At 45.8% G+C, this 27,068-nt stretch overlaps 1 protein-coding gene across 4 annotated transcripts in view; it reads right to left on the minus strand.

Moving 5' to 3' along the window:
- The window catches only part of LOC106594274 (polypyrimidine tract-binding protein 3), a 189,298-nt gene that overhangs the window by 85,046 nt on the left and 77,184 nt on the right, over positions 1–27,068 (minus strand). For all 4 annotated transcript variants that reach the window (XM_082960603.1, XM_082960604.1, XM_082960606.1 and 1 more), the window contains exons 4-6: positions 26,447–26,593; positions 21,036–21,188; positions 20,503–20,613 (exon numbers count right to left, since the gene is read on the minus strand). In XM_082960603.1, coding sequence (XP_082816729.1) covers positions 20,503–20,613; positions 21,036–21,188; positions 26,447–26,593 — 411 coding nt within the window. The remainder of the gene's footprint in view (positions 1–20,502; positions 20,614–21,035; positions 21,189–26,446; positions 26,594–27,068) is intronic.

Genomic DNA, 27,068 nt, shown 5'->3' on the forward strand with positions numbered 1-27,068 from the left:
GCTATATACAGGAAGTACCAGATCAATGTGGAGCTATATACAGGGAGTACCAGATCAATGTGGAGCTATATACAGGGAGTACCAGATCAATGTGGAGCTATATACAGGAAGTACCAGATCAATGTGGAGCTATATACAGGAAGTACCAGATCAATGTGGAGCTATATACAGGAAGTACCAGTACCAGATCAATGTGGAGCTATATACAGGGAGTACCAGATCAATGTGGAGCTATATACAGGAAGTACCAGTACCAGATCAATGTGGAGCTATATACAGGGAGTACCAGATCAATGTGGAGCTATATACAGGGAGTACCAGTACCAGATCAATGTGGAGCTATATACAGGGAGTACCAGATCAATGTGGAGCTATATACAGGAAGTACCAGTAACAGATCAATGTGGAGCTATATACAGGAAGTACCAGATCAATGTGGAGCTATATACAGGGAGTACCAGATCAATGTGGAGCTATATACAGGAAGTACCAGATCAATGTGGAGCTATATACAGGAAGTACCAGATCAATGTGGAGCTATATACAGGGAGTACCAGATCAATGTGGAGCTATATACAGGAAGTACCAGATCAATGTGGAGCTATATACAGGAAGTACCAGATCAATGTGGAGCTATATACAGGGAGTACCAGATCAATGTGGAGCTATATACAGGAAGTACCAGATCAATGTGGAGCTATAGACAGGAAGTACCAGTACCAGATCAATGTGGAGCTATATACAGGAAGTACCAGATCAATGTGAAGCTATATACAGGAAGTACCAGTACCAGATCAATGTGGAGCTATATACAGGGAGTACCAGATCAATGTGGAGCTATATACAGGGAGTACCAGATCAATGTGGATCTATATACAGGGAGTACCAGATCATTGTGGAGCTATATACAGGAAGTACCAGATCAATGTGGAGCTATATACAGGGAGTACCAGATCAATGTGGATCTATATACAGGGAGTACCAGATCATTGTGGAGCTATATACAGGAAGTACCAGATCAATGTGGAGCTATATACAGGGAGTACCAGATCAATGTGGAGCTATATACAGGAAGTACCAGATCAATGTGGAGCTATATACAGGAAGTACCAGATCAATGAGGAGCTATATACAGGGAGTACCAGATCAATGTGGGGTTATATACAGGGAGTACCAGATCAATGTGGAGCTATATACAGGAAGTACCAGTACCAGATCAATGTGGAGATATATACAGGAAGTACCAGTACCAGATCAATGTGGAGCTATATACAGGAAGTACCAGACCAATGTGGAGCTATATACAGGGAGTACCAGATCAATGTGGAACTATATACAGGAAGTACCAGATCAATGAGGAGCTATATACAGGAAGTACCAGTACCAGATCAATGTGGAGCTATATACAGGGAGTACCAGATCAATGTGGAGCTATATACAGGAAGTACCAGATCAATGTGGAGCTATATACAGGGAGTACCAGATCAATGTGGAGCTATATACAGGAAGTACCAGATCAATGTGGAGCTATAGACAGGAAGTACCAGTACCAGATCAATGTGGAGCTATATACAGGAAGTACCAGATCAATGTGAAGCTATATACAGGAAGTACCAGTACCAGATCAATGTGGAGCTATATACAGGGAGTACCAGATCAATGTGGAGCTATATACAGGGAGTACCAGATCAATGTGGATCTATATACAGGGAGTACCAGATCATTGTGGAGCTATATACAGGAAGTACCAGATCAATGTGGAGCTATATACAGGGAGTACCAGATCAATGTGGATCTATATACAGGGAGTACCAGATCATTGTGGAGCTATATACAGGAAGTACCAGATCAATGTGGAGCTATATACAGGGAGTACCAGATCAATGTGGAGCTATATACAGGAAGTACCAGATCAATGTGGAGCTATATACAGGAAGTACCAGATCAATGAGGAGCTATATACAGGGAGTACCAGATCAATGTGGGGTTATATACAGGGAGTACCAGATCAATGTGGAGCTATATACAGGAAGTACCAGTACCAGATCAATGTGGAGATATATACAGGAAGTACCAGTACCAGATCAATGTGGAGCTATATACAGGAAGTACCAGACCAATGTGGAGCTATATACAGGGAGTACCAGATCAATGTGGAACTATATACAGGAAGTACCAGATCAATGAGGAGCTATATACAGGAAGTACCAGTGCCAGATCAATGTGGAGCTATATACAGGAAGTACCAGGACCAGATCACTGTGGAGCTATATACAGGTAGTACCAGATCAATGTGGAGCTATATACAGGAAGTACCAGTACCAGATCAATGTGGAGCTATATACAGGAAGTACCAGGACCAGATCAATGTGGAGCTATATACAGGAAGTACCAGACCAATGTGGAGCTATATACAGGAAGTACCAGATCAATGAGGAGCTATATACAGGAAGTACCAGTACCAGATCAATGTGGAGCTATATACAGGAAGGACCAGTACCAGATCAATGTGGAGCTATATACAGGAAGTACCAGACCAATGTGGAGCTATATACAGGAAGTACCAGTACCAGATCAATGTGGAGCTATATACAGGGAGTACCAGATCAATGTGGAGCTATATACAGGGAGTACCAGATCAATGTGGAGCTATATACAGGGAGAACCAGATCAATGTGGAGCTATATACAGGAAGTACCAGTACCAGATCAATGTGGAGCTATATACAGGAAGTACCAGATCAATGTGGAGCGATATACAGTTATATTCCACTCAACACAGAATAGTCCTTCCTCAAATCGTTTGGAGAAAATATCCTTTCTATTTTATTCAGTTATGTTCAATTATATTCTTCATAATATAAAATAATGCCACGGAATTCAAAGCAAATCTTGTCTGCTAAATGAACTAGTGTAGCCCACAGCCATATGGCACAGCCACATCAGGACCCTAACATCAGGACAATTCAGAGGATGCTATTCTGTTCTTCTGAAATAGACTACATTTCCTTCATATCATGTTTCTTTAGATCTGTCTAAAATAAATCATGGATTTATTGTGAAGGTGTAGGCTATATTACATGGATTTATTGTGAAGGCGGAGGCTATATTACATGGATTTATTGTGAAGGCGGAGGCTATATTACATGGATTTATTGTGAAGGTGTAGGCTATATTACATGGATTTATTGTGAAGGTGGAGGCTATATTACATGGATTTATTGTGAAGGTGTAGGCTATATTACATGGATTTATTGTGAAGGTGGAGGCTATATTACATGGATTTATTGTGAAGGTGGAGGCTATATTACATGGATTTATTGTGAAGGTGTAGGCTATATTACATGGATTTATTGTGAAGGCGGAGGCTATATTACATGGATTTATTGTGAAGGTGGAGGCTATATTACATGGATTTATTGTGAAGGTGGAGGCTATATTAAATGGATTTATTGTGAAGGTGTAGACTATATTACATGGATTTATTGTGAAAGTGGAGGCTATATTACATGGATTTATTGTGAAGGCGGAGGCTATATTAAATGGATTTATTGTGAAGGTGGAGGCTATATTAAATGGATTTATTGTGAAGGTGGAGGCTATATTACATGGATTTATTGTGAAAGCGGAGGCTATATTACATGGATTTATTGTGAAGGCGGAGGCTATATTAAATGGATTTATTAGACATTTTAAAATGTAGATGTTCCAAGAGGTCTGCATCAGTGTCTTGTAGACTAAATGTGGAAGACAGGAGATGATAAATGTGTTTATGTTAATTAACGGCTAATTACCGTGAGACCGGCCAGTTATTCGCTTGACAATCACTAGCTGACTAAATGTAATGGCCGCCGCAGCCCTATCTATGCAAGCTTTAAGAACGCACTGCGGTGTTCTGTCTATTCCTTGGGATTGTTAACCTGTTTAAATGTTTTTGCTCACATCCGCCACGGAAAGCGAGATCAGACAGTCATCCGGAAAAAACATGGACTTTCACGCAAGGGACAGTGTTATATTCCTCGTTTGGGAGTTCTGCGTCGCTGGGCAACTCACGGCTGGGTTTCTGTTAGCGTCTACAAGCCCTGATCAATGACGCAGCATCAGAGCCGGTGTAATAGGATTCTACCTTCCACCTAAGTTGTCCTTTTGCATGTTTGATGACTCGTCGGAGGTCGTAGCAACCAGGGCCCATAGGGAATCGGGTGACATTTACGACCGACCCCTAGATCCCATTAGAGGTCTGGAGCAACGTTCACTAAATTAAACCCACTGCTGGGTCCCCTATCAGGCCACTGCTGGGTCCGCCATCAGGCCACTGCTGGGTCCGCCATCAGGCCACTGCTGGGTCCGCCATCAGGCCACTGCTGGGTCCGCCATCAGGCCACTGCTGGGTCCGCCATCAGGCCACTGCTGGGTCCGCCATCAGGCCACTGCTGGGTCCGCCATCAGGCCACTGCTGGGTCCGCCATCAGGCCACTGCTCTACTTCATCCTCGCCCCCTGGGGCTCTACTTCACCCTCGCCCCTTCCCATTCTCTCTGCAACACTAGGTTCAGGATGTGTCCCAAAGGGCACCCTAGTACCTATATAGTGCACCAAAGTAGTGGGGCAGATATATTGTTTGTGTGGGGAACAGGGGAAGTCATGGCAGCAGTACAACAGAACACAGTCAGAACAGAGGCCAGACTACAGCACACTAAAGGATATAATTACTGTCTGTCTTCTCTGGTTTGGTCGCACTGCCTTCATCTCTCCACTCCTCGCCACAGAGCCACTGACAGATGAAAACCTGGGGGCTGATGATTTGTGGCCTAGGAGTGTGTGTGTGTGTGTGTGTGTGTGTGTGTGTGTGTGTGTGTGTGTGTGTGTGATCTGTGGGTTCTAGGTGGTTGACTGTGGCTGGCGTGTCTAATCTGTGGGCTCTATAGCAGGGGATGAAATTAAAGAAGCCAGACAGATAGGGTTGGAATATTCCAGAAATCCTGGTTGGAATATTTCAGATATCAGTAGGGAATAAGCAGGAAAACCAGGATCGTCCAACCAGGGAATTTTGGGGAAAATACTGGAATACCCTACAGACAGTATATATATATATATATATATATATATATATATATATATATATATATTATATATATATATATATATATAGCCTATATATATATATATATATATATATATATATATATATATATATATATATATATATATATATATATATATAGCCTATATTAGCCTGTATGTTTGTCCCATGAATACAGGTGTGACAAGCTTGTAGCTTCATACCTAAGAAGAGGCTGTAATCGCTGCCAAAGGTTCTTCAACAAAGTACTGAGTAAAGGGTTTGAATATACTTATGTAAATGTGATATTTATTTGCAAACATTTCTAAAAACCTGTTTTTGCTTTGTCATTTTTTGGGTATTGTGTGTAGATTGATTAGGAGAAGAAAAAAAACAATTGAAACCATTTTAGAATAAGGCTGTAACGTAACAAAATGTGGGAAAAGTCAAGGGGTCTGAATACTTTCCGAATGCACCGTATACAGGGAGTAGCAGTACCGAGTCGATGTACAGGTTATTGAGGTAGATATGTACATATAGCTAGGGATAAAGTGACTAGACAACAGGATAGATAATAGAGGAGCAGCAGTGTACAGTCGTGGCCAAAGGTTTTGATAATGACACAAATATTAATTTCCACAAAGTTTGCTGCTTCAGTGTCTTTAGATATTTTTGTCAGATGTTACTATGGAATACTGAAGTATAATTACAAGCATTTCATAAGTGTCAAAGGCTTTTATTAACAATTACATGAAGTTGATGCAAAGAGTCAATATTTTCAGTGTTGACCCTTCTTTTTCAAGACCTCTGCAATTCGCCCTGGCATATTGTCAATTCAATTCTGGGCCACATCCTGACTGATGGCAGCCCATTCTTGCATAATCAATGCTTGGAGTTTGTCAGAATTTGTGTGTTTTTGTTTGTCCACCCGCCTCTTGAGGATTGACCACAAGTTCTCAATGGGATTAAGGTCTGGGGAGTTTCCTGGCCATGGACCCAAAATATCGATGTTTTGTTCCCCGAGCCACTTAGTTATCACTTTTGCCTTATGGCAAGGTGCTCCATCATGCTGGAAAAGGCATTGTTCGTCACCAAACTGTTCCTGGATGGTTGGGAGAAGTTGCTCTCGGAGGATGTGTTGGTACCATTCTTTATTCATGGCTGTGTTCTTAGGCAAAATTGTGAGTGAGCCCACTCCCTTGGCTGAGAAGCAACCCCACACATGAATGGTCTCAGGATGCTTTACTGTTGGCATGACACAGGACTGATGGTAGCGCTCACCTTGTCTTCTCCGGACAAGCTTTTTTCCCCAAACAATCCCTGAATGCCCTGAAGCCTTCTTCACAACAATTGAACTGCTCTCCTTGAAGTTCTTGATGATCCGATAAATGGTTGATTTAGGAGCAATCTTACTGGCAGCAATATCCTTGCCTGTGAAGCCCTTTTTGTGCAAAGCAATGATGACGGCACGTGTTTCCTTGCAGGTAACCATGGTTGACAGAGGAAGAACAATGATTCCAAGCACCACCCTAATTTTTGAAGCTTACAGTCTGTTATTCGAACTCAATCAGCATGACAGAGTGATCTCCAGCCTTGTCCTCGTCAACACTCACACCTGTGTTAACGAGAGAATCACTGACATGGTGTCAGCTGGTCCTTTTGTGGCAGGGCTGAAATGCAGTGGAAATGTTTTTTTTGGGATTCAGTTCATTTGCATGGCAAAGAGAGACTTTGCAATTAATTACAATTCATCTGCTCACTCTTCATAACATTCTGGAGTATATGCAAATTACCATCATACAAACTGAGGCAGCAGACTTTGTGAAAATTAATATTTGTGTCATTCTCAAAACTTTTGGCCACGACTGTATGTGATGAGTGTGAAAGTTTGTGTGTGTGTGTGTGTGTGTGTGTGTGTGTGTGTGTGTGTGTGTGTGTGTGTGTGTGTGTGTGTGTGTGTGTGTGTGTGTGTGTGTGTGTGTGTGTGTGTGTCTGTGTGTTGGGGTGTCAGTTTAAGTATGCGTGAGTGTGTGGGTAGAGTCCAGTGTGTTGGGTAGAGTCCAGTGTGTGGGGTAGAGTCCAGTGTGTCGGTAGAATCCAGTGTGTCGGTAGAGTCCAGTGTGTTGGGTAGAGTTCAGTGTGTTGGGTAGAGTCCAGTGTGTTGGGTAGAGTCCAGTGTGTTGGGTAGAGTCCAGTGTGTTGGGTAGAGTCCAGTGTGTTGGGTAGAGTCCAGTGTGTTGGGTAGAGTCCAGTGTGTGGGTAGAGTCCAGGTGTTGGTAGAGTCCAGTGTGTGGGGTAGAGTCCAGTGTGTCGGGTAGAGTCCAGTGTGTTGGGTAGAGTCCAGTGTGTCGGTAGAGTCCAGTGTGTGGGTAGAGTCCAGTGTGTGGGTAGAGTCCAGTGTGTTGGGTAGAGTCCAGTGTGTTGGGTAGAGTCCAGTGTGTGGGGTAGAGTCCAGTGTGTTGGTAGAGTCCAGTGTGTTGGTAGAGTTCAGTGTGTTGGGTAGAGTCCAGTGTGTGGGTAGAGTCCAGTGTGTTGGGTAGAGTCCAGTGTGTGGGGTAGAGTTCAGCATGTGGGTAGAGTTCAGTGTGTTGGGTAGAGTCCAGTGTGTGGGGTAGAGTCCAGTGTGTTGGTAGAGTCCAGTGTGTTGGTAGAGTTCAGTGTGTTGGGTAGAGTCCAGTGTGTGGGTAGAGTCCAGTGTGTTGGGTAGAGTCCAGTGTGTGGGGTAGAGTTCAGCATGTGGGTAGAGTTCAGTGTGTTGGGTAGAGTCCAGTGTGTTGGGTAGAGTCCAGTGTGTGGGTAGAGTCCAGTGTGTGGGGTAGAGTTCAGTGTGTGGGGTAGAGTCCAGTGTGTGGGGTAGAGTCCAGTGTGTTGGTAGAGTCCAGTGTGTTGGGTAGAGTTCAGTGTGTGGGGTAGAGTCCAGTATGTGTGGGTAGAGTCCAGTGTGTGGGGTAGAGTTCAGTGTGTGGGGTAGAGTCCAGTGTGTGGGGTAGAGTCCAGTGTGTGGGTAGAGTCCAGTGTGTGGGGTAGAGTCCAGTGTGTTGGGTAGAGTCCAGTGTGTGGGTAGAGTCCAGTGTGTTGGGTAGAGTCCAGTGTGTCGGTAGAGTCCAGTGTGTTGGGTAGAGTCCAGTGTGTGGGTAGAGTCCAGTGTGTTGGGTAGAGTCCAGTGTGTGGGTAGAGTCCAGTGTGTGTGGGTAGAGTGCAGTGTGTGGGTAGAGTCCAGTGTGTGTGGGTAGAGTCCAGTGTGTTGGGTAGAGTCCAGTGCGTTGGGTAGAGTCCAGTGTGTTGGGTAGAGTCCAGTGTGTTGGGTAGAGTCCAGTGTGTGGGTAGAGTCCAGTGTGTTGGGTAGAGTCCAGTGTGTTAGTAGAGTCCAGTGTGTTGGTAGAGTCCAGTGTGTTGGGTAGAGTCTAGTGTGTTGGGTAGAGTCCAGTGTGTGGGGTAGAGTTCAGTGTGTCGGTAGAGTCCAGTGTGTTGGGTAGAGTCCAGTGTGTTGGTAGAGTCCAGTGTGTGTGGGTAGAGTCCAGTGTGTGGGGTAGAGTCCAGTGTGTTGGGTAGAGTCCAGTGTGTTGGGTAGAGTCCAGTGTGTTGGTAGAGTCCAGTGTGTGTGGGTAGAGTGCAGTGTGTGGGGTAGAGTTCAGTGTGTCGGTAGAGTCCAGTGTGTTGGGTAGAGTCCAGTGTGTTGGTAGAGTCCAGTGTGTATGGTTAGAGTCCAGTGTGTGGGGTAGAGTTCAGTGTGTCGGTAGAGTCCAGTGTGTTGGGTAGAGTCCAGTGTGTTGGTAGAGTCCAGTGTGTATGGTTAGAGTCCAGTGTGTTGGGTAGAGTCCAGTGTGTTGGGTAGAGTCCAGTGTGTGTGGGTAGAGTCCTGTGTGTGTGGGTAGAGTGCAGTGTGTTGGTAGAGTCCAGTGTGTGTGGGTAGAGTCCAGTGTGTTGGGTAGAGTCCAGTGTGTTGGATAGAGTCCAGTGTGTTGGGTAGAGTCCAGTGTGTTGGATAGAGTCCAGTGTGTTGGGTAGAGTCCAGTGTGTTGGGTAGAGTCCAGTGTGTTGGGTAGAGTCCAGTGTGTTGGTAGAGTCCAGTGTGTGTGGGTAGAGTGCAGTGTGTGGGTAGAGTCCAGTGTGTTGGGTAGAGTCCAGTGTGTTGGGGAGAGTCCAGTGTGTTGGGTGGAGTCAGTGTGTGGGTAGAGTGCAGTGTGTTGGGTAGAGTCCAGTGTGTTGGTAGAGTCCAGTGTGTGTGGGTAGAGTGCAGTGTGTGGGTAGAGTCCAGTGTGTTGGGTAGAGTCCAGTGTGTTGGGTAGAGTCCAGTGTGTTGGGTAGAGTCAGTGTGTGGGTAGAGTCCAGTGTGTTGGGTAGAGTCCAGTGTGTTGGGTAGAGTCCAGTGTGTTGGGTAGAGTCCAGTGTGTGGGGTAGAGTTCAGTGTGTCGGTAGAGTCCAGTGTGTTGGGTAGAGTCCAGTGTGTTGGTAGAGTCCAGTGTGTTGGGTAGAGTCCAGTGTGTTGGATAGAGTCCAGTGTGTTGGGTAGAGTCCAGTGTGTTGGATAGAGTCCAGTGTGTTGGGTAGAGTCCAGTGTGTTGGATAGAGTCCAGTGTGTTGGGTAGAGTCCAGTGTGTTGGATAGAGTCCAGTGTGTTGGGTAGAGTCCAGTGTGTTGGGTAGAGTCCAGTGTGTTGGTAGAGTCCAGTGTGTGTGGGTAGAGTGCAGTGTGTGGGTAGAGTCCAGTGTGTTGGGTAGAGTCCAGTGTGTTGGGTAGAGTCCAGTGTGTTGGGTAGAGTCAGTGTGTGGGTAGAGTCCAGTGTGTTGGGTAGAGTCCAGTGTGTTGGTAGAGTCCAGTGTGTTGGGTAGAGTCCAGTGTGTTGGGTAGAGTGAGTGTGTGGGTAGAGTCCAGTGTGTTGGGTAGAGTCCAGTGTGTTGGGTAGAGTCCAGTGTGTTGGGTAGAGTCCAGTGTGTTGGGTAGAGTCCAGTGTGTGGGTAGAGTCCAGTGTGTTGGGTAGAGTCCAGTGTGTGGGTAGAGTCCAGTGTGTGGGGTAGAGTCCAGTGTGTGGGGTAGAGTCCAGTGTGTGGGGTAGAGTCCAGTGTGTTGGGTAGAGTCCAGTGTGTTGGTAGAGTCCAGTGTGTTGGGTAGAGTCCAGTGTGTTGGGTAGAGTCCAGTGTGTGGGTAGAGTCCAGTGTGTTGGGTAGAGTCCAGTGTGTCGGTAGTGTTCAGTGTGTTGGGTAGAGTCCAGTGTGTTGGTAGAGTCCAGTGTGTTGGGTAGAGTCCAGTGTGTTGGGTAGAGTCCAGTGTGTGGGGTAGAGTTCAGTGTGTCGGTAGAGTCCAGTGTGTGTGGGTAGAGTCCAGTGTGTTGGGTAGAGTCCAGTGTGTTGGGTAGAGTCCAGTGTGTTGGATAGAGTCCAGTGTGTTGGGTAGAGTCCAGTGTGTTGGTAGAGTCCAGTGTGTGTGGGTAGAGTCCAGTGTGTTGGGTAGAGTCCAGTGTGTTGGGTAGAGTCCAGTGTGTTGGGTAGAGTCCAGTGTGTTGGTAGAGTCCAGTGTGTGTGGGTAGAGTGCAGTGTGTGGGGTAGAGTTCAGTGTGTCGGTAGAGTCCAGTGTGTTGGGTAGAGTCCAGTGTGTTGGTAGAGTCCAGTGTGTATGGTTAGAGTCCAGTGTGTGGGGTAGAGTCCAGTGTGTTGGGTAGAGTCCAGTGTGTTGGGTAGAGTCCAGTGTGTGTGGGTAGAGTCCTGTGTGTGTGGGTAGAGTGCAGTGTGTTGGTAGAGTCCAGTGTGTGTGGGTAGAGTCCAGTGTGTTGGGTAGAGTCCAGTGTGTTGGATAGAGTCCAGTGTGTTGGGTAGAGTCCAGTGTGTTGGATAGAGTCCAGTGTGTTGGGTAGAGTCCAGTGTGTTGGGTAGAGTCCAGTGTGTTGGGTAGAGTCCAGTGTGTTGGTAGAGTCCAGTGTGTGTGGGTAGAGTGCAGTGTGTTGGTAGAGTCCAGTGTGTTGGGTAGAGTCCAGTGTGTTGGGTAGAGTCCAGTGTGTTGGGTAGAGTCAGTGTGTGGGTAGAGTCCAGTGTGTTGGGTAGAGTCCAGTGTGTTGGGTAGAGTCCAGTGTGTTGGTAGAGTCCAGCGTGTTGGGTAGTGTCCAGCGTGTTGGGTAGAGTCCAGCGTGTTGGGTAGAGTCCAGTGTGTGGGGTAGAGTCCAGTGTGTTGGGTAGAGTCCAGTGTGTTGGATAGAGTCCAGTGTGTTGGGTAGAGTCCAGTGTGTTGGATAGAGTCCAGTGTGTTGGGTAGAGTCCAGTGTGTTGGATAGAGTCCAGTGTGTTGGGTAGAGTCCAGTGTGTTGGATAGAGTCCAGTGTGTTGGGTAGAGTCCAGTGTGTTGGGTAGAGTCCAGTGTGTTGGTAGAGTCCAGTGTGTGTGGGTAGAGTGCAGTGTGTGGGTAGAGTCCAGTGTGTTGGGTAGAGTCCAGTGTGTTGGGTAGAGTCCAGTGTGTTGGGTAGAGTCAGTGTGTGGGTAGAGTCCAGTGTGTTGGGTAGAGTCCAGTGTGTTGGTAGAGTCCAGTGTGTTGGGTAGAGTCCAGTGTGTTGGGTAGAGTGAGTGTGTGGGTAGAGTCCAGTGTGTTGGGTAGAGTCCAGTGTGTTGGGTAGAGTCCAGTGTGTTGGGTAGAGTCCAGTGTGTTGGGTAGAGTCCAGTGTGTGGGTAGAGTCCAGTGTGTTGGGTAGAGTCCAGTGTGTGGGTAGAGTCCAGTGTGTGGGGTAGAGTCCAGTGTGTGGGGTAGAGTCCAGTGTGTGGGGTAGAGTCCAGTGTGTTGGGTAGAGTCCAGTGTGTTGGGTAGAGTCCAGTGTGTTGGTAGAGTCCAGTGTGTTGGGTAGAGTCCAGTGTGTTGGGTAGAGTCCAGTGTGTGGGTAGAGTCCAGTGTGTTGGGTAGAGTCCAGTGTGTCGGTAGTGTTCAGTGTGTTGGGTAGAGTCCAGTGTGTTGGTAGAGTCCAGTGTGTTGGGTAGAGTCCAGTGTGTTGGGTAGAGTCCAGTGTGTGGGGTAGAGTTCAGTGTGTCGGTAGAGTCCAGTGTGTGTGGGTAGAGTCCAGTGTGTTGGGTAGAGTCCAGTGTGTTGGGTAGAGTCCAGTGTGTTGGATAGAGTCCAGTGTGTTGGGTAGAGTCCAGTGTGTTGGTAGAGTCCAGTGTGTGTGGGTAGAGTCCAGTGTGTTGGGTAGAGTCCAGTGTGTTGGGTAGAGTCCAGTGTGTTGGGTAGAGTCCAGTGTGTTGGTAGAGTCCAGTGTGTGTGGGTAGAGTGCAGTGTGTGGGGTAGAGTTCAGTGTGTCGGTAGAGTCCAGTGTGTTGGGTAGAGTCCAGTGTGTTGGTAGAGTCCAGTGTGTATGGTTAGAGTCCAGTGTGTGGGGTAGAGTCCAGTGTGTTGGGTAGAGTCCAGTGTGTTGGGTAGAGTCCAGTGTGTGTGGGTAGAGTCCTGTGTGTGTGGGTAGAGTGCAGTTTGTTGGTAGAGTCCAGTGTGTGTGGGTAGAGTCCAGTGTGTTGGGTAGAGTCCAGTGTGTTGGATAGAGTCCAGTGTGTTGGGTAGAGTCCAGTGTGTTGGATAGAGTCCAGTGTGTTGGGTAGAGTCCAGTGTGTTGGGTAGAGTCCAGTGTGTTGGTAGAGTCCAGTGTGTGTGGGTAGAGTGCAGTGTGTGGGTAGAGTCCAGTGTGTTGGGTAGAGTCCAGTGTGTTGGGGAGAGTCCAGTGTGTTGGGTGGAGTCAGTGTGTGGGTAGAGTGCAGTGTGTTGGGTAGAGTCCAGTGTGTTGGTAGAGTCCAGTGTGTGTGGGTAGAGTGCAGTGTGTGGGTAGAGTCCAGTGTGTTGGGTAGAGTCCAGTGTGTTGGGTAGAGTCCAGTGTGTTGGGTAGAGTCAGTGTGTGGGTAGAGTCCAGTGTGTTGGGTAGAGTCCAGTGTGTTGGGTAGAGTCCAGTGTGTTGGTAGAGTCCAGCGTGTTGGGTAGTGTCCAGCGTGTTGGGTAGAGTCCAGCGTGTTGGGTAGAGTCCAGTGTGTGGGGTAGAGTCCAGTGTGTTGGGTAGAGTCCAGTGTGTTGGATAGAGTCCAGTGTGTTGGGTAGAGTCCAGTGTGTTGGATAGAGTCCAGTGTGTTGGGTAGAGTCCAGTGTGTTGGATAGAGTCCAGTGTGTTGGGTAGAGTCCAGTGTGTTGGATAGAGTCCAGTGTGTTGGGTAGAGTCCAGTGTGTTGGGTAGAGTCCAGTGTGTTGGTAGAGTCCAGTGTGTGTGGGTAGAGTGCAGTGTGTGGGTAGAGTCCAGTGTGTTGGGTAGAGTCCAGTGTGTTGGGTAGAGTCCAGTGTGTTGGGTAGAGTCAGTGTGTGGGTAGAGTCCAGTGTGTTGGGTAGAGTCCAGTGTGTTGGTAGAGTCCAGTGTGTTGGGTAGAGTCCAGTGTGTTGGGTAGAGTGAGTGTGTGGGTAGAGTCCAGTGTGTTGGGTAGAGTCCAGTGTGTTGGGTAGAGTCCAGTGTGTTGGGTAGAGTCCAGTGTGTTGGGTAGAGTCCAGTGTGTGGGTAGAGTCCAGTGTGTTGGGTAGAGTCCAGTGTGTGGGTAGAGTCCAGTGTGTGGGGTAGAGTCCAGTGTGTGGGGTAGAGTCCAGTGTGTGGGGTAGAGTCCAGTGTGTTGGGTAGAGTCCAGTGTGTTGGGTAGAGTCCAGTGTGTTGGTAGAGTCCAGTGTGTTGGGTAGAGTCCAGTGTGTTGGGTAGAGTCCAGTGTGTGGGTAGAGTCCAGTGTGTTGGGTAGAGTCCAGTGTGTCGGTAGTGTTCAGTGTGTTGGGTAGAGTCCAGTGTGTTGGGTAGAGTCCAGTGTGTTGGGTAGAGTCCAGTGTGTTGGATAGAGTCCAGTGTGTTGAGTAGAGTCCAGTGTGTTGGGTAGAGTCCAGTGTGTTGGGTAGAGTCCAGTGTGTTGGGTAGAGTCCAGTGTGTGGGTAGAGTCCAGTGTGTTGGGTAGAGTCCAGTGTGTGGGTAGAGTCCAGTGTGTTGGGTAGAGTCCAGTGTGTGTGTAGAGTCCAGTGTGTGTGGGTAGAGTCCAGTGTGTGTGGGTAGAGTCCAGTGTGTTGGGTAGAGTCCAGTGTGTCGGGTAGAGTCCAGTGTGTCGGGTAGAGTCCAGTGTGTGGGTAGAGTCCAGTGTGTTGGGTAGAGTCCAGTGTGTTGGTAGAGTCCAGTGTGTTGGGTAGAGTCCAGTGTGTTGGGTAGAGTCCAGTGTGTTGGTAGAGTCCAGTGTGCGGGGTAGAGTCCAGTGTGTGGGGTAGAGTCCAGTGTGTTGGGTAGATTCCAGTGTGTTGGGTAGAGTCCAGTGTGTTGGGTAGAGTCCAGTGTGTTGGGTAGAGTTCAATGTGTTGGGTAGAGTCCAGTGTGTTGGGTAGTGTCCAGTGTGTTGGGTAGAGTTCAGAGTGTTGGGTAGAGTCCAGTGTGTTGGGTAGAGTTCAGTGTGTGGGGTAGAGTCCAGTGTGTTGGGTAGAGTCCAGTGTGTTGGGTAGAGTCCAGTGTGTTGGGTAGAGTCCAGTGTGTGGGTAGAGTCCAGTGTGTTGGGTAGAGTCCAGTGTGTTGGGTAGAGTCCAGTGTGTGGGGTAGAGTCCAGTGTGTTGGGTAGAGTCCAGTGTGTTGGGTAGAGTCCAGTGTGTTGGGTAGAGTCCAGTGTGTTGGGTAGAGTCCAGTGTGTGGGGGGGTAGAGTGCAGTGTGTGGGTAGAGTCCAGTGTGTGGGTAGAGTCCAGTGTGTGGGGTAGAGTCCAGTGTGTGGGGGGGTAGAGTCCAGTGTGTTGGGTAGAGTCCAGTGTGTTGGTGGAGTCCAGTGTGTTGGTAGAGTCCAGTGTGTTGGGGGGGTAGAGTCCAGTGTGTTGGGTAGAGTCCAGTGTGTTGGGGGGGTAGAGTCCAGTGTGTTGGGGGGGTAGAGTCCAGTGTGTTGGGGGGGTAGAGTCCAGTGTGTTGGGGGGGTAGAGTCCAGTGTGTTGGGTAGAGTCCAGTGTGTTGGGGGGGTAGAGTCCAGTGTGTTGGGGGGGTAGAGTCCAGTGTGTTGGGTAGAGTCCAGTGTGTTGGGTAGAGTCCAGTGTGTTGGTAGAGTCCAGTGTGTGGGTAGAGTCCAGTGTGTGGGTAGAGTCCAGTGTGTTGGGTAGAGTCCAGTGTGTTGGGTAGAGTCCAGTGTGTTGGGTAGAGTCCAGTGTGTTGGGTAGTGTCCAGTGTGTTGGGTAGAGTCAGTTCAAGAGAGTTAGTGGTAAAAGGGTAGTCCGGGGAGCTATTTAGCAGTCTTTAGCAGTCTTTAGTAGTCTTGTTTAACAGTCTTGTTTAGCAGTCTTGTTTAACAGTCTTGTTTAGTAGTCTTGTTTAACAGTCTTGTTTAGCAGTCTTGTTTAGCAGTCTTGTTTAACAGTCTTGTTTAGTAGTCTTGTTTAACAGTCTTGTTTAGCAGTCTTGTTTAGCAGTCTTGTTTAGCAGTCTTTAGTAGTCTTGTTTAGTAGTCTTGTTTAACAGTCTTGTTTAACAGTCTTGTTTAGTAGTCTTGTTTAGCAGTCTTTAGTAGTCTTGTTTAACAGTCTTGTTTAACAGTCTTGTTTAGCAGTCTTGTTTAGCAGTCTTGTTTAGCAGTCTTTAGTAGTCTTGTTTAACAGTCTTGTTTAACAGTCTTGTTTAGCAGTCTTGTTTAGCAGTCTTTAGTAGTCTTGTTTAACAGTCTTGTTTAACAGTCTTGTTTAGCAGTCTTGTTTAACAGTCTTGTTTAGTAGTCTTGTTTAGCAGTCTTGTTTAACAGTCTTGTTTAACAGTCTTGTTTAGCAGTCTTGTTTAGCAGTCTTGTTTAGTAGTCTTGTTTAACAGTCTTGTTTAGCAGTCTTGTTTAACAGTCTTGTTTAGCAGTCTTGTTTAGCAGTCTTGTTTAGCAGTCTTGTTTAGCAGTCTTGTTTAGCAGTCTTGTTTAGCAGTCTTACGGCTTGGGGGTAGAAACTGTTTAGGGTCCTGTTGGTTCAATTGGCCCAGCGTCGTCCGGGTTTGGCCGGGGGGTTGGCTGTCATTGTAAATAATAATTTGTTATTAACTGACTTTCCTAGTTAAATAAAGGTTTAAAAAAACAACAACAAGCTTCTGATATGATTAATGCTTCTATCCAAACACATCAGGACAGAAATAGACAGACAGTAGATCCTTGTTATGGTCCCACCTGACGGCTACTTCTCTGGTTTAGAGGATCAATCATGTTGTCATCCATATAGCCCCCATAGAAACAGATCATAATGTCATCCATATAGCCTCTGGAGGAACAGATCATAATGTCATCCATATAGCTTCTGGAGGAACAGATCATAATGTCATCCATATAGCTTCTGGAGAAACAGATCATAATGTCATCCATATAGCCCCCATAGAAACAGATCATAATGTCATCCATATAGCTTCTGGAGGAACAGATCATAATGTCATCCATATAGCCCCCATAGAAACAGATCATAATGTCATCCATATAGCCCCCATAGAAACAGATCATAATGTCATCCATATAGCTTCTGGAGGAACAGATCATAATGTCATCCATATAGCCCCCATAGAAACAGATCATAATGTCATCCATATAGCTTCTGGAGGAACAGATCATAATGTCATCCATATAGCTTCTGGAGGAACAGATCATAATGTCATCCATATAGCCCCCATAGAAACAGATCATAATGTCATCCATATAGCTTCTGGAGGAACAGATCATAATGTCATCCATATAGCCCCCATAGAAACAGATCATAATGTCATCCATATAGCCCCCATAGAAACAGATCATAATGTCATCCATATAGCCTCTGGAGGAACAGATCATAATGTCATCCATATAGCCTCTGGAGAAACAGATCATAATGTCATCCATATAGCCCCCATAGAAACAGATCATAATGTCATCCATATAGCCCCCATAGAAACAGATCATAATGTCATCCATATAGCTTCTGGAGGAACAGATCATAATGTCATCCATATAGCCCCCATAGAAACAGATCATAATGTCATCCATATAGCTTCTGGAGGAACAGATCATAATGTCATCCATATAGCCTCTGGAGAAACAGATCATAATGTCATCCATATAGCTTCTGGAGGAACAGATCATAATGTCATCCATATAGCCTCTGGAGAAACAGATCATAATGTCATCCATATAGCCCCCATAGAAACAGATCATAATGTCATCCATATAGCCTCTGGAGGAACAGATCATAATGTCATCCATATAGCCCCCATAGAAACAGATCATAATGTCATCCATATAGCCCCCAGAGGAACAGATCATAATGTCATCCATATAGCCCCCAGAGGAACAGATCATAATGTCATCCATATAGCCCCCATAGAAACAGATCATAATGTCATCCATATAGCCTCTGGAGGAACAGATCATAATGTCATCCATATAGCCTCTGGAGAAACAGATCATAATGTCATCCATATAGCCTCTGGAGAAACAGATCATAATGTCATCCATATAGCCCCCATAGAAACAGATCATAATGTCATCCATATAGCCCCCATAGAAACAGATCATAATGTCATCCATATAGCCTCTGGAGAAACAGATCATAATGTCATCCATATAGCCCCCATAGAAACAGATCATAATGTCATCCATATAGCCCCCATAGAAACAGATCATAATGTCATCCATATAGCCCCCAGAGGAACAGATCATAATGTCATCCATATAGCTTCTGGAGAAACAGATCATAATGTCATCCATATAGCCTCTGGAGGAACAGATCATAATGTCATCCATATAGCCCCCATAGAAACAGATCATAATGTCATCCATATAGCCTCTGGAGGAACAGATCATAATGTCATCCATATAGCCCCCAGAGGAACAGATCATAATGTCATCCATATAGCCCCCAGAGGAACAGATCATAATGTCATCCATATAGCCCCCATAGAAACAGATCATAATGTCATCCATATAGCTTCTGGAGGAACAGATCATAATGTCATCCATATAGCCCCCATAGAAACAGATCATAATGTCATCCATATAGCCCCCATAGAAACAGATCATAATGTCATCCATATAGCTTCTGGAGGAACAGATCATAATGTCATCCATATAGCTTCTGGAGGAACAGATCATAATGTCATCCATATAGCCCCCATAGAAACAGATCATAATGTCATCCATATAGCCCCCATAGAAACAGATCATAATGTCATCCATATAGCCTCTGGAGGAACAGATCATAATGTCATCCATATAGCTTCTGGAGGAACAGATCATAATGTCATCCATATAGCCCCCATAGAAACAGATCATAATGTCATCCATATAGCCCCCATAGAAACAGATCATAATGTCATCCATATAGCTTCTGGAGGAACAGATCATAATGTCATCCATATAGCCCCCATAGAAACAGATCATAATGTCATCCATATAGCCCCCATAGAAACAGATCATAATGTCATCCATATAGCTTCTGGAGGAACAGATCATAATGTCATCCATATAGCCCCCATAGAAACAGATCATAATGTCATCCATATAGCTTCTGGAGGAACAGATCATAATGTCATCCATATAGCCCCCATAGAAACAGATCATAATGTCATCCATATAGCTTCTGGAGGAACAGATCATAATGTCATCCATATAGCCCCCATAGAAACAGATCATAATGTCATCCATATAGCCCCCATAGAAACAGATCATAATGTCATCCATATAGCCCCCATAGAAACAGATCATAATGTCATCCATATAGCTTCTGGAGGAACAGATCATAATGTCATCCATATAGCCTCTGGAGGAACAGATCATAATGTCATCCATATAGCTTCTGGAGGAACAGATCATAATGTCATCCATATAGCCCCCATAGAAACAGATCATAATGTCATCCATATAGCTTCTGGAGAAACAGATCATAATGTCATCCATATAGCTTCTGGAGGAACAGATCATAATGTCATCCATATAGCCCCCATAGAAACAGATCATAATGTCATCCATATAGCCCCCATAGAAACAGATCATAATGTCATCCATATAGCTTCTGGAGGAACAGATCATAATGTCATCCATATAGCCTCTGGAGGAACAGATCATAATGTCATCCATATAGCCCCCATAGAAACAGATCATAATGTCATCCATATAGCTTCTGGAGGAACAGATCATAATGTCATCCATATAGCCCCCATAGAAACAGATCATAATGTCATCCATATAGCCTCTGGAGGAACAGATCATAATGTCATCCATATAGCCCCCATAGAAACAGATCATAATGTCATCCATATAGCTTCTGGAGGAACAGATCATAATGTCATCCATATAGCCCCCATAGAAACAGATCATAATGTCATCCATATAGCTTCTGGAGGAACAGATCATAATGTCATCCATATAGCCCCCATAGAAACAGATCATAATGTCATCCATATAGCCTCTGGAGAAACAGATCATAATGTCATCCATATAGCCCCCATAGAAACAGATCATAATGTCATCCATATAGCTTCTGGAGGAACAGATCATAATGTCATCCATATAGCCTCTGGAGAAACAGCCATTTCAACACCATATTTTCCTGATAGTACAAACAGAGCTATGTCTTTTTGTTGTCAATATGAGGGGGAGTGTTTTGACTACTGTCACGGCTGTCGTAAGGAGAAGCGGACCAAAGTGCAGCGTGTGTGTCGTTCCACATATTTTTATCAACACTGTGAAACTATGCGATACATAAACATGAACTAAAGAACAAAACAACGAACTGTGACGAAGCGGTGAAACATACACTACTCAAAAACAATCTCCCACAAACCCAGGTGGGGAAAAAAAAACCACTTAAATATGATCTCCAATTAGAGACAACGAGGACCAGCTGCCTCTAATTGGAGATCATCCAAAACAAAACCCCGACATAGAAATACAAAACTAGAACCTGACAACATAGAAATAGAAAACATAGAACCCCCCCTCACCTACTTAAATAACATCTTTCTATGGTCAAGACGTGACAACTACGTACCACTTTGGTGTGGTGGGCATTCATCGGGTCAGTACGTACCACTTTGGTGTGGTGGGCATTCATCGGGTCAGTACGTACCACTTTGGCGTGGTGGGCATTCATCGGGTCAGTACGTACCACTTTGGCGTGGTGGGTATTCATCGGGTCAGTACGTACCACTTTGGCGTGGTGGGCATTCATCGGGTCAGTACGTACCACTTTGGCGTGGTGGGTATTCATCGGGTCAGTACGTACCACTTTGGCGTGGTGGGCATTCATCGGGTCAGTACGTACCACTTTGGCGTGGTGGGCATTCATCGGGTCAGTACGTACCACTTTGGCGTGGTGGGTATTCATCGGGTCAGTACGTACCACTTTGGCGTGGTGGGCATTCATCGGGTCAGTACGTACCACTTTGGCGTGGTGGGCATTCATCGGCTCAGTACGTACCACTTTGGCGTGGTGGGCATTCATCGGGTCAGTACGTACCACTTTGGCGTGGTGGGCATTCATCGGGTCAGCATATTGTAGCAGGGCTTGGAACTGGTTGTTCTTGGTGAATGTGATGATCTTCAGGACTGTCCCGAACTTAGAGAAGATCTATGGAGACAAAACAAAAAAACCCAGTTCATATGAACATGTCTCTGAGGCTAATTAGCACCATACATTCATTTCATAGAGGAGTATTATTCCAAAACTCGGACGAGAAGAATTTACCCCTTACTATGTGAAGGGGGAAAGAGGTTAGAGATCAGAGGTCAGGGTTACCCGGTGTAGGACCTCCAGTGATAGAGGTTAGAGATCAGAGGTCAGGGTTACCCGGTGCAGCACCTCCAGTGATAGAGGTTAGGGGTTAGAGGTCAGGTTACCTGGTGTAGGACCTCCAGTGATAGAGGTTAGAGATCAGAGGTCAGGGTTACCTGGTGTAGGACCTCCAGTGATAGAGGTTAGAGATCAGAGGTCAGGGTTACCTGGTGCAGCACCTCCAGTGATAGAGGTTAGGGGTTAGAGGTCAGGTTTACCTGGTGTAGCACCTCCAGTGATACAGGGTAGAAGAGGTTTTCTACGATGATGCGCAGCACGGGGCTCTGTCCTGGCATCAGGGTTCCATCACCGACAGATGCTGAACCACCCAACGACACTGCATTGACTGCCTGCAAAGCTGCCTGAACCCTCTGTTAGGGGGAGGAGGAGAGGGGGAAGAGAGGGAGGAGAGGAGAGGGAGGAGAGAGAGGGGAGGGGAGAGGGGGGAGAGAGGGAGGAGAGGGGGAAGAGAAAGGGGAGAGGAGAGGGGGGAGAGAGGGAGGAGAGGTAGAAGCGAGAGAGGAGAGGGGGGAGAGAAAGAGGAGAGGGGGAGAGAGAGGAGAGGGGAAAGAGAGGGAGGAGAGGGGTGAGAGAGGGAGGAGAGGTGGAACGAGAGAGGAGAGAAGAGTGGGAGAGAGAGAGAGAGGAGAGGTGGAAGAGAGAGGGGAGAGGAGAGGGGGAAGAGAGGGAGGAGAGGAGAGGGGGAAGAGAGGGAGGGAGGAGAGGGGGAAGAGAGGGAGGGAGGAGAGGGGGAAGAGAGAGGGGAGAGGAGAGGGGAGAGAGAGGGAGGAGAGGAGGGAGAGAGGGATGTTGGGTTTAATACCCTAAACAAACAATAATCCTAAGTGATATAACTTTTTAACTTATTCTCATAATGCTGCTAACCACATAGTATATACACATTGAGTTTACCATGGCAACAAGCAATCAATAACATATAACACACATTGGGTTTACCATGACAAACAATCAATAACATATAACACACATTGGGTTTACCATGACAAACAATCAATAAATAATAAATTGATATATTGATAGATTGATATATATATTGATATATTGATATATATATTGGTCAGCCATTGTGTGTGTTGTAACATGATTCAGTGGCTAGAAACAACTGACCATGGTGGACTGGACAAGCCTATTACACACCTCCCAAATGGCATCCTATTTCCTACATTGTATAGTGCACTAGTTTAATTACATATACAGTACCAGTCAAACTTTTGGACACACATACTCATTCATTCATATTTTACTCATTTTTTTACTATTTTCTACATTGTACATATTGAAGATATCAAAACTAATGAAATAACACATATGGAATCATGTAGTAACCAAAAAAGTGTTAAACAAATCAAAATGTATTCTTCAAAGTAGACACCCTTTGCCTTGATGACAGCTTTGCATTCTCTCAACCAGCTTCACCTGGAATGCTTTTCCAACAATGTTGAAGAAGTTCCCTTCACTCTGCGGTCCAACTCATCCCAAACCATCTCAATTGGGTTGAGGTCGGGTGATTGTGGAGGCCAGGTCATCTGATGCAGCACTCCATCACTTTCCTTCTTAGTCAAATAGCCCTTACACAGCCTGGAGGTGTGTTTTGGGTCATTGTCCTGTTCAAAACAAATGACAGTCCCACTAAGGCCAAACCAGATGGGATGACGTATCGCTGCAGAATGCTGTGGTAGCCATGCTGGTTAAGTGTGCCTTGAATTCTAAATAAATCACAGACAGTGTCACCAATAAAGCACCCCCACACCATCACACCTCCTCCTCCATGCTTCACGGTGGGAACCACACATGCTGAGATCATCTGTTAACCTACTCTGCGTCTCACAAAGACACAGTGATTGGAACCAAATATCTAAAATTTGGACTCAGACCAAAGGACAGATTTCCACCGGTCTAATGTCCATTGCTCGTGTTTCTTGACCCAAGCAAGTCTCTTCTTCTTATTGTGTCCTTTAGTAGTGGTTTCTTTGCAGCAATTTCGACCATGAAGGCCTGATTCACACAGTCTCCTCTGAACAGTTGATGTTGAGATGTGTCTTTTACTTGAACTCTGTGAAGCATTTATTTGGGCTGCAATTCCTGAGGCTGGTAACTCTAATGAACTTGTCCTCTGCAGCAGAGGTAACTCTGGGTCTTCCATTCCTGTGGCGGTGCTCATGAGAGACAGTTTCATCAGAGTGCTTGATGGTTTTTGCGACTACGCTTGAAGAAACTTCTTGACATTTTCCGGATTGACTGACCTTCATGTGTTAAAGTAATGATGGACTGTTGTTTCTCTTTGCTTATTTGAGCTGTTCTTGCCATAATATGGACTTGGTATTTTACCAAATAGGGCTGTCTTCTGTATACCACCCCTACCTTGTCACAACACAACTGATTGGCTCAAATGCATTAAGAAGGAAAGAAATTCCACAAATTACATTTTAACAAGGAACACCTGTTAGTAAAAATAAAGAAAAACCCTGGAATGAGTAGGTGTGTCCAAACTTTTGACTGAATATATATATATTATTACCCCTTTTTCTCCCCAATTGGTAGTTAGAGTCTTGTACGGACTCAGCAGAGGCGAAGGTTGAGATGTACATAACAGGACATCATCTCCTGCCTCCTGTCTCCTGCCTCCTGTCTCCTGCCTCCTGTCTCCTGCCTCCTGTCTCCTGCCTCGCGCTTCAGAAACAGGAGATGGTTCCTGCTCCGGCTGCCACAAGTCAATGATTCATGCAAGGCCACCCATCTACACATTATAATCCATAATACAGTGTAAATTACAATACAAAATATATATATCAAATCGTCTGTCTGTCTCTTCAAGTCAAGTCTTGTGCACAAGGCCACTCACCTACATAATAAAGTGTAAATTACAATACAAAATATATCAAATTGTCTCCACACACAGAGACGCATACAAAGCTCTCCCTCGCCCTCCAATTGGTAAATCCGACCACAACTCTATCCTCCTGATTCCTGCTTACAAGCAAAAATTAAAGCAGGAAGCACCAGTGACTCGGTCAATAAAAAAGTGGTCAGATGAAGCAGATGCTAAACTACAGGACTGTTTTGCAGCACAGACTGGAACATGTTCCGGGATTCTTCCGATGACATTGAGGAGTACACCACATCAGTCACTGGCTTTATCAATAAGTGCATTGAGGACGTCGTCCCCACAGTGACTGTACGTACATACCCCAACCAGAAGCCATGGATTACAGGCAACATTCGCACTGAGCTAAAGGGTAGAGCTGCCACTTTCAAGGTGCGGGACTCTAACCTGGAAGCTTACAAGAAATCCCGCTATGCCCTGCGACGAACCATCAAACAGGCAAAGCATCAATACAAGGCTAAGATTGAATCGTACTAAACCGTTTCCGACGCTCGTCGGATGTGGCAGGGCTTGCAAACCATTACAGACTACAAAGGGAAGCACACACCCGAGAGCTGCCCAGTGACACGAGCCTACCAGACGAGCTAAATCACTTCTATGCTCGCTTCGAGGCAAGCAACACTGAGGCATGCATGAGAGCATCAGCTGTTCCGGTCGACTGTGTGATCATGCTCTCCGTAGCCGACGTGAGTAAGACCTTTAAACAGGTCAACATTCTCAAAGGCTGCGGGGCCAGATGGATTACCAGGACGTGTGCTCCGGGCATGTGCTGACCAACTGGCAAGTGTCTTCACTGACATTTTCAACATGTTCCTGATTGAGTCTGTAATACCAACATGCTTCAAGCAGACCGCCATAGTCCCTGTGCCCAAGAACACAAAGGCAACCTGCCTAAATGACTACAGACCCGTAGCACTCACGTCCGTAGCCATGAAGTGCTTTGAAAGGCTGGTAATGGCTCACATCAACACCATTATCCCAGAAACCGTAGACCCACTCCAATTTGCATACCGCCCAAACAGATCCACAGATGATGCATTCTCTATTTCACTCCACACTGCCCTTTCCCACCTGGACAGAAGGAACACTTACGTGAGAATGCTATTCATTGACTACAGCTCAGCGTTCAACACCATAGTACCCTCAAAGTGCATCACTAAGCTAAGGATCCTGGGACTAAACACCTCCCTCTGCAACTGGATCCTGGACTTCCTGACGGGCCGCCCCCAGGTGGTGAGGGTAGGTAGCAACACATCCGCCACGCTGATCCTGAACACTGGAGCTCCCCAGGGGTGCGTGCTCAGTCCCCTCCTGTACTCCCTGTTCACCCACGACTGACTATACATCCATGTACATACTACCTCAATCAGCCTGACTAACCGGTGTCTATATATAGCCTCTCTACTGTATATAGCCTCTCTACTGTATATAACCTCTCTACTGTATGTAGCCTCTCTACTGTATATAGCCTCTCTACTGTATATAGCCTCTCTACTGTATATAGCCTCGCTACTGTATATAGCCTCTCTACTGTATATAGCCTCTCTACTGTATATAGCCTCTCTACTGTATATCGCCTCTACTGTATATAGCCTCTACTGTATATCGCCTCTACTGTATATAGCCTCTCTACTGTATATAGCCTCTCTACTGTATATAGCCTCTACTGTATATAGCCTCTACTGTATATCGCCTCGCTACTGTTATTTTCAAATGTCTTTTTACTGTTGTTTTATTTCTTTACTTACCTACACACACACACACACACACCTTTTTTTCGCACTATTGGTTAGAGCCTGTAAGTAAGCATTTCACTGTAAGGTCTACACCTGTTGTATTCAGCATTTCACTGTGAGGTCTACTACACCTGTTGTATTCAGCATTTCACTGTGAGGTCTACTACACCTGTTGTATTCAGCATTTCACTGTAAGGTCTACACCTGTTGTATTCAGCATTTCACTGTAAGGTCTACACCTGTTGTATTCAGCATTTCACTGTAAGGTCTACACCTGTTGTATTCGGCACACGTGACAAATACACTCTGATTTGATTTGTGCACAAAGCCACCCATCTACACAATAAAGTGTGAATTACAACACAAACATGACTGTGTTTCTTCACAGTCTTGTTCTGTGCAGTAAGGTGTTATTTTATCTGGTTTTATTGCTATCTTGAGTTACCTGGGGTAGCAGAGAGTTCCATGTTGTCAAGGCTCTTTTTAATACTGTGCGTTTCCCAGCCTCTGTTCTGGACCTGGGGACTGTGAAGAGACCTCTGGTTGCATGACTTGTGTTGCCACAATCAACAGCCTGATCGACTCTATGAGAAGCAGATGTGTCGCGCTGCTATGAGGTAAACCCCAGATACTGACTGGTTTTCTGATCCTACCTTTTTTTTAAAGGGATCTGTGACCAACAGATACATATCTGTATTCCCAGTCATGTGAAATCCATAGATTAGGGCCTAATGATTTTATTTAAAAAGACCGATTTTCTTACATGAACTGCAAATTATATTTTTGATCTGTATACATGTGGTGGACTGAGGCCCTGATTGGTCAGGCTTTATGATACTCACTCCCTGATTGGTCAGGTTGTAATGTACATACAATGTACATACAGTGGATTCAGTCTATGATTGGTCAGGTTGGACTGTACTCAGCCCCTGATTGGTCAGGTTGGACTGTACTCAGCCCCTGATTGGTCAGGTTGGACTGTACTCACCCCCTGATTGGGCAGGTTGTCTGTCTTGAGTTCGCGGTGGTTGGAGTACTGGATGTAGACCGGCTGGTTGCGGACGTGAGGTGTTGCTGTGGTGTAGTAGTTCACCATGGTGATCGCTGCCTCCTCTGAAGCCATTTCTATAAAAGCCTGGTCGGTTAGGGAGGGAACAACAAAGTCACTTACGTCAGACAAGTACAAGACAAAGCTACAGTGAAATGTATTTATGTATATTAGTACCAATGGAAATTTAGTCCGGGATTCAATCCGATCGCGATTTGGACAATGCGCCATTGAAAGGTCATTTACGTTTGCGCCGTCATGTGCAGCGGGTTAAATCAGGGTGACACAGAGTGTTTCTTCTGTAGTCTTAAATAAATCTACTTTGTAACAGAAGTATCCACTTCACACACACAGTTATGGGTTTAAAATAAAGAAGAACCCTGTACAATATCAGATATAGAGTTGGAATGTATTACATTTTGAGTTTGCATCCCGATATTACACTTTATAAACATCACAGGTGACTGACATTTTGAACCCAGAGACCTGAAAATAGCTGTGCAGCGACGCTCCCCATCCAACTTGACAGAGCTTGAGAGGATCTACAGAGAAGAATGGGAGA

This window comes from Salmo salar, chromosome 13, assembly GCF_965601325.2.
Source record: "Salmo salar chromosome 13, fSalSal1, whole genome shotgun sequence".
Classification (NCBI taxonomy): domain Eukaryota; kingdom Metazoa; phylum Chordata; class Actinopteri; order Salmoniformes; family Salmonidae; genus Salmo; species Salmo salar.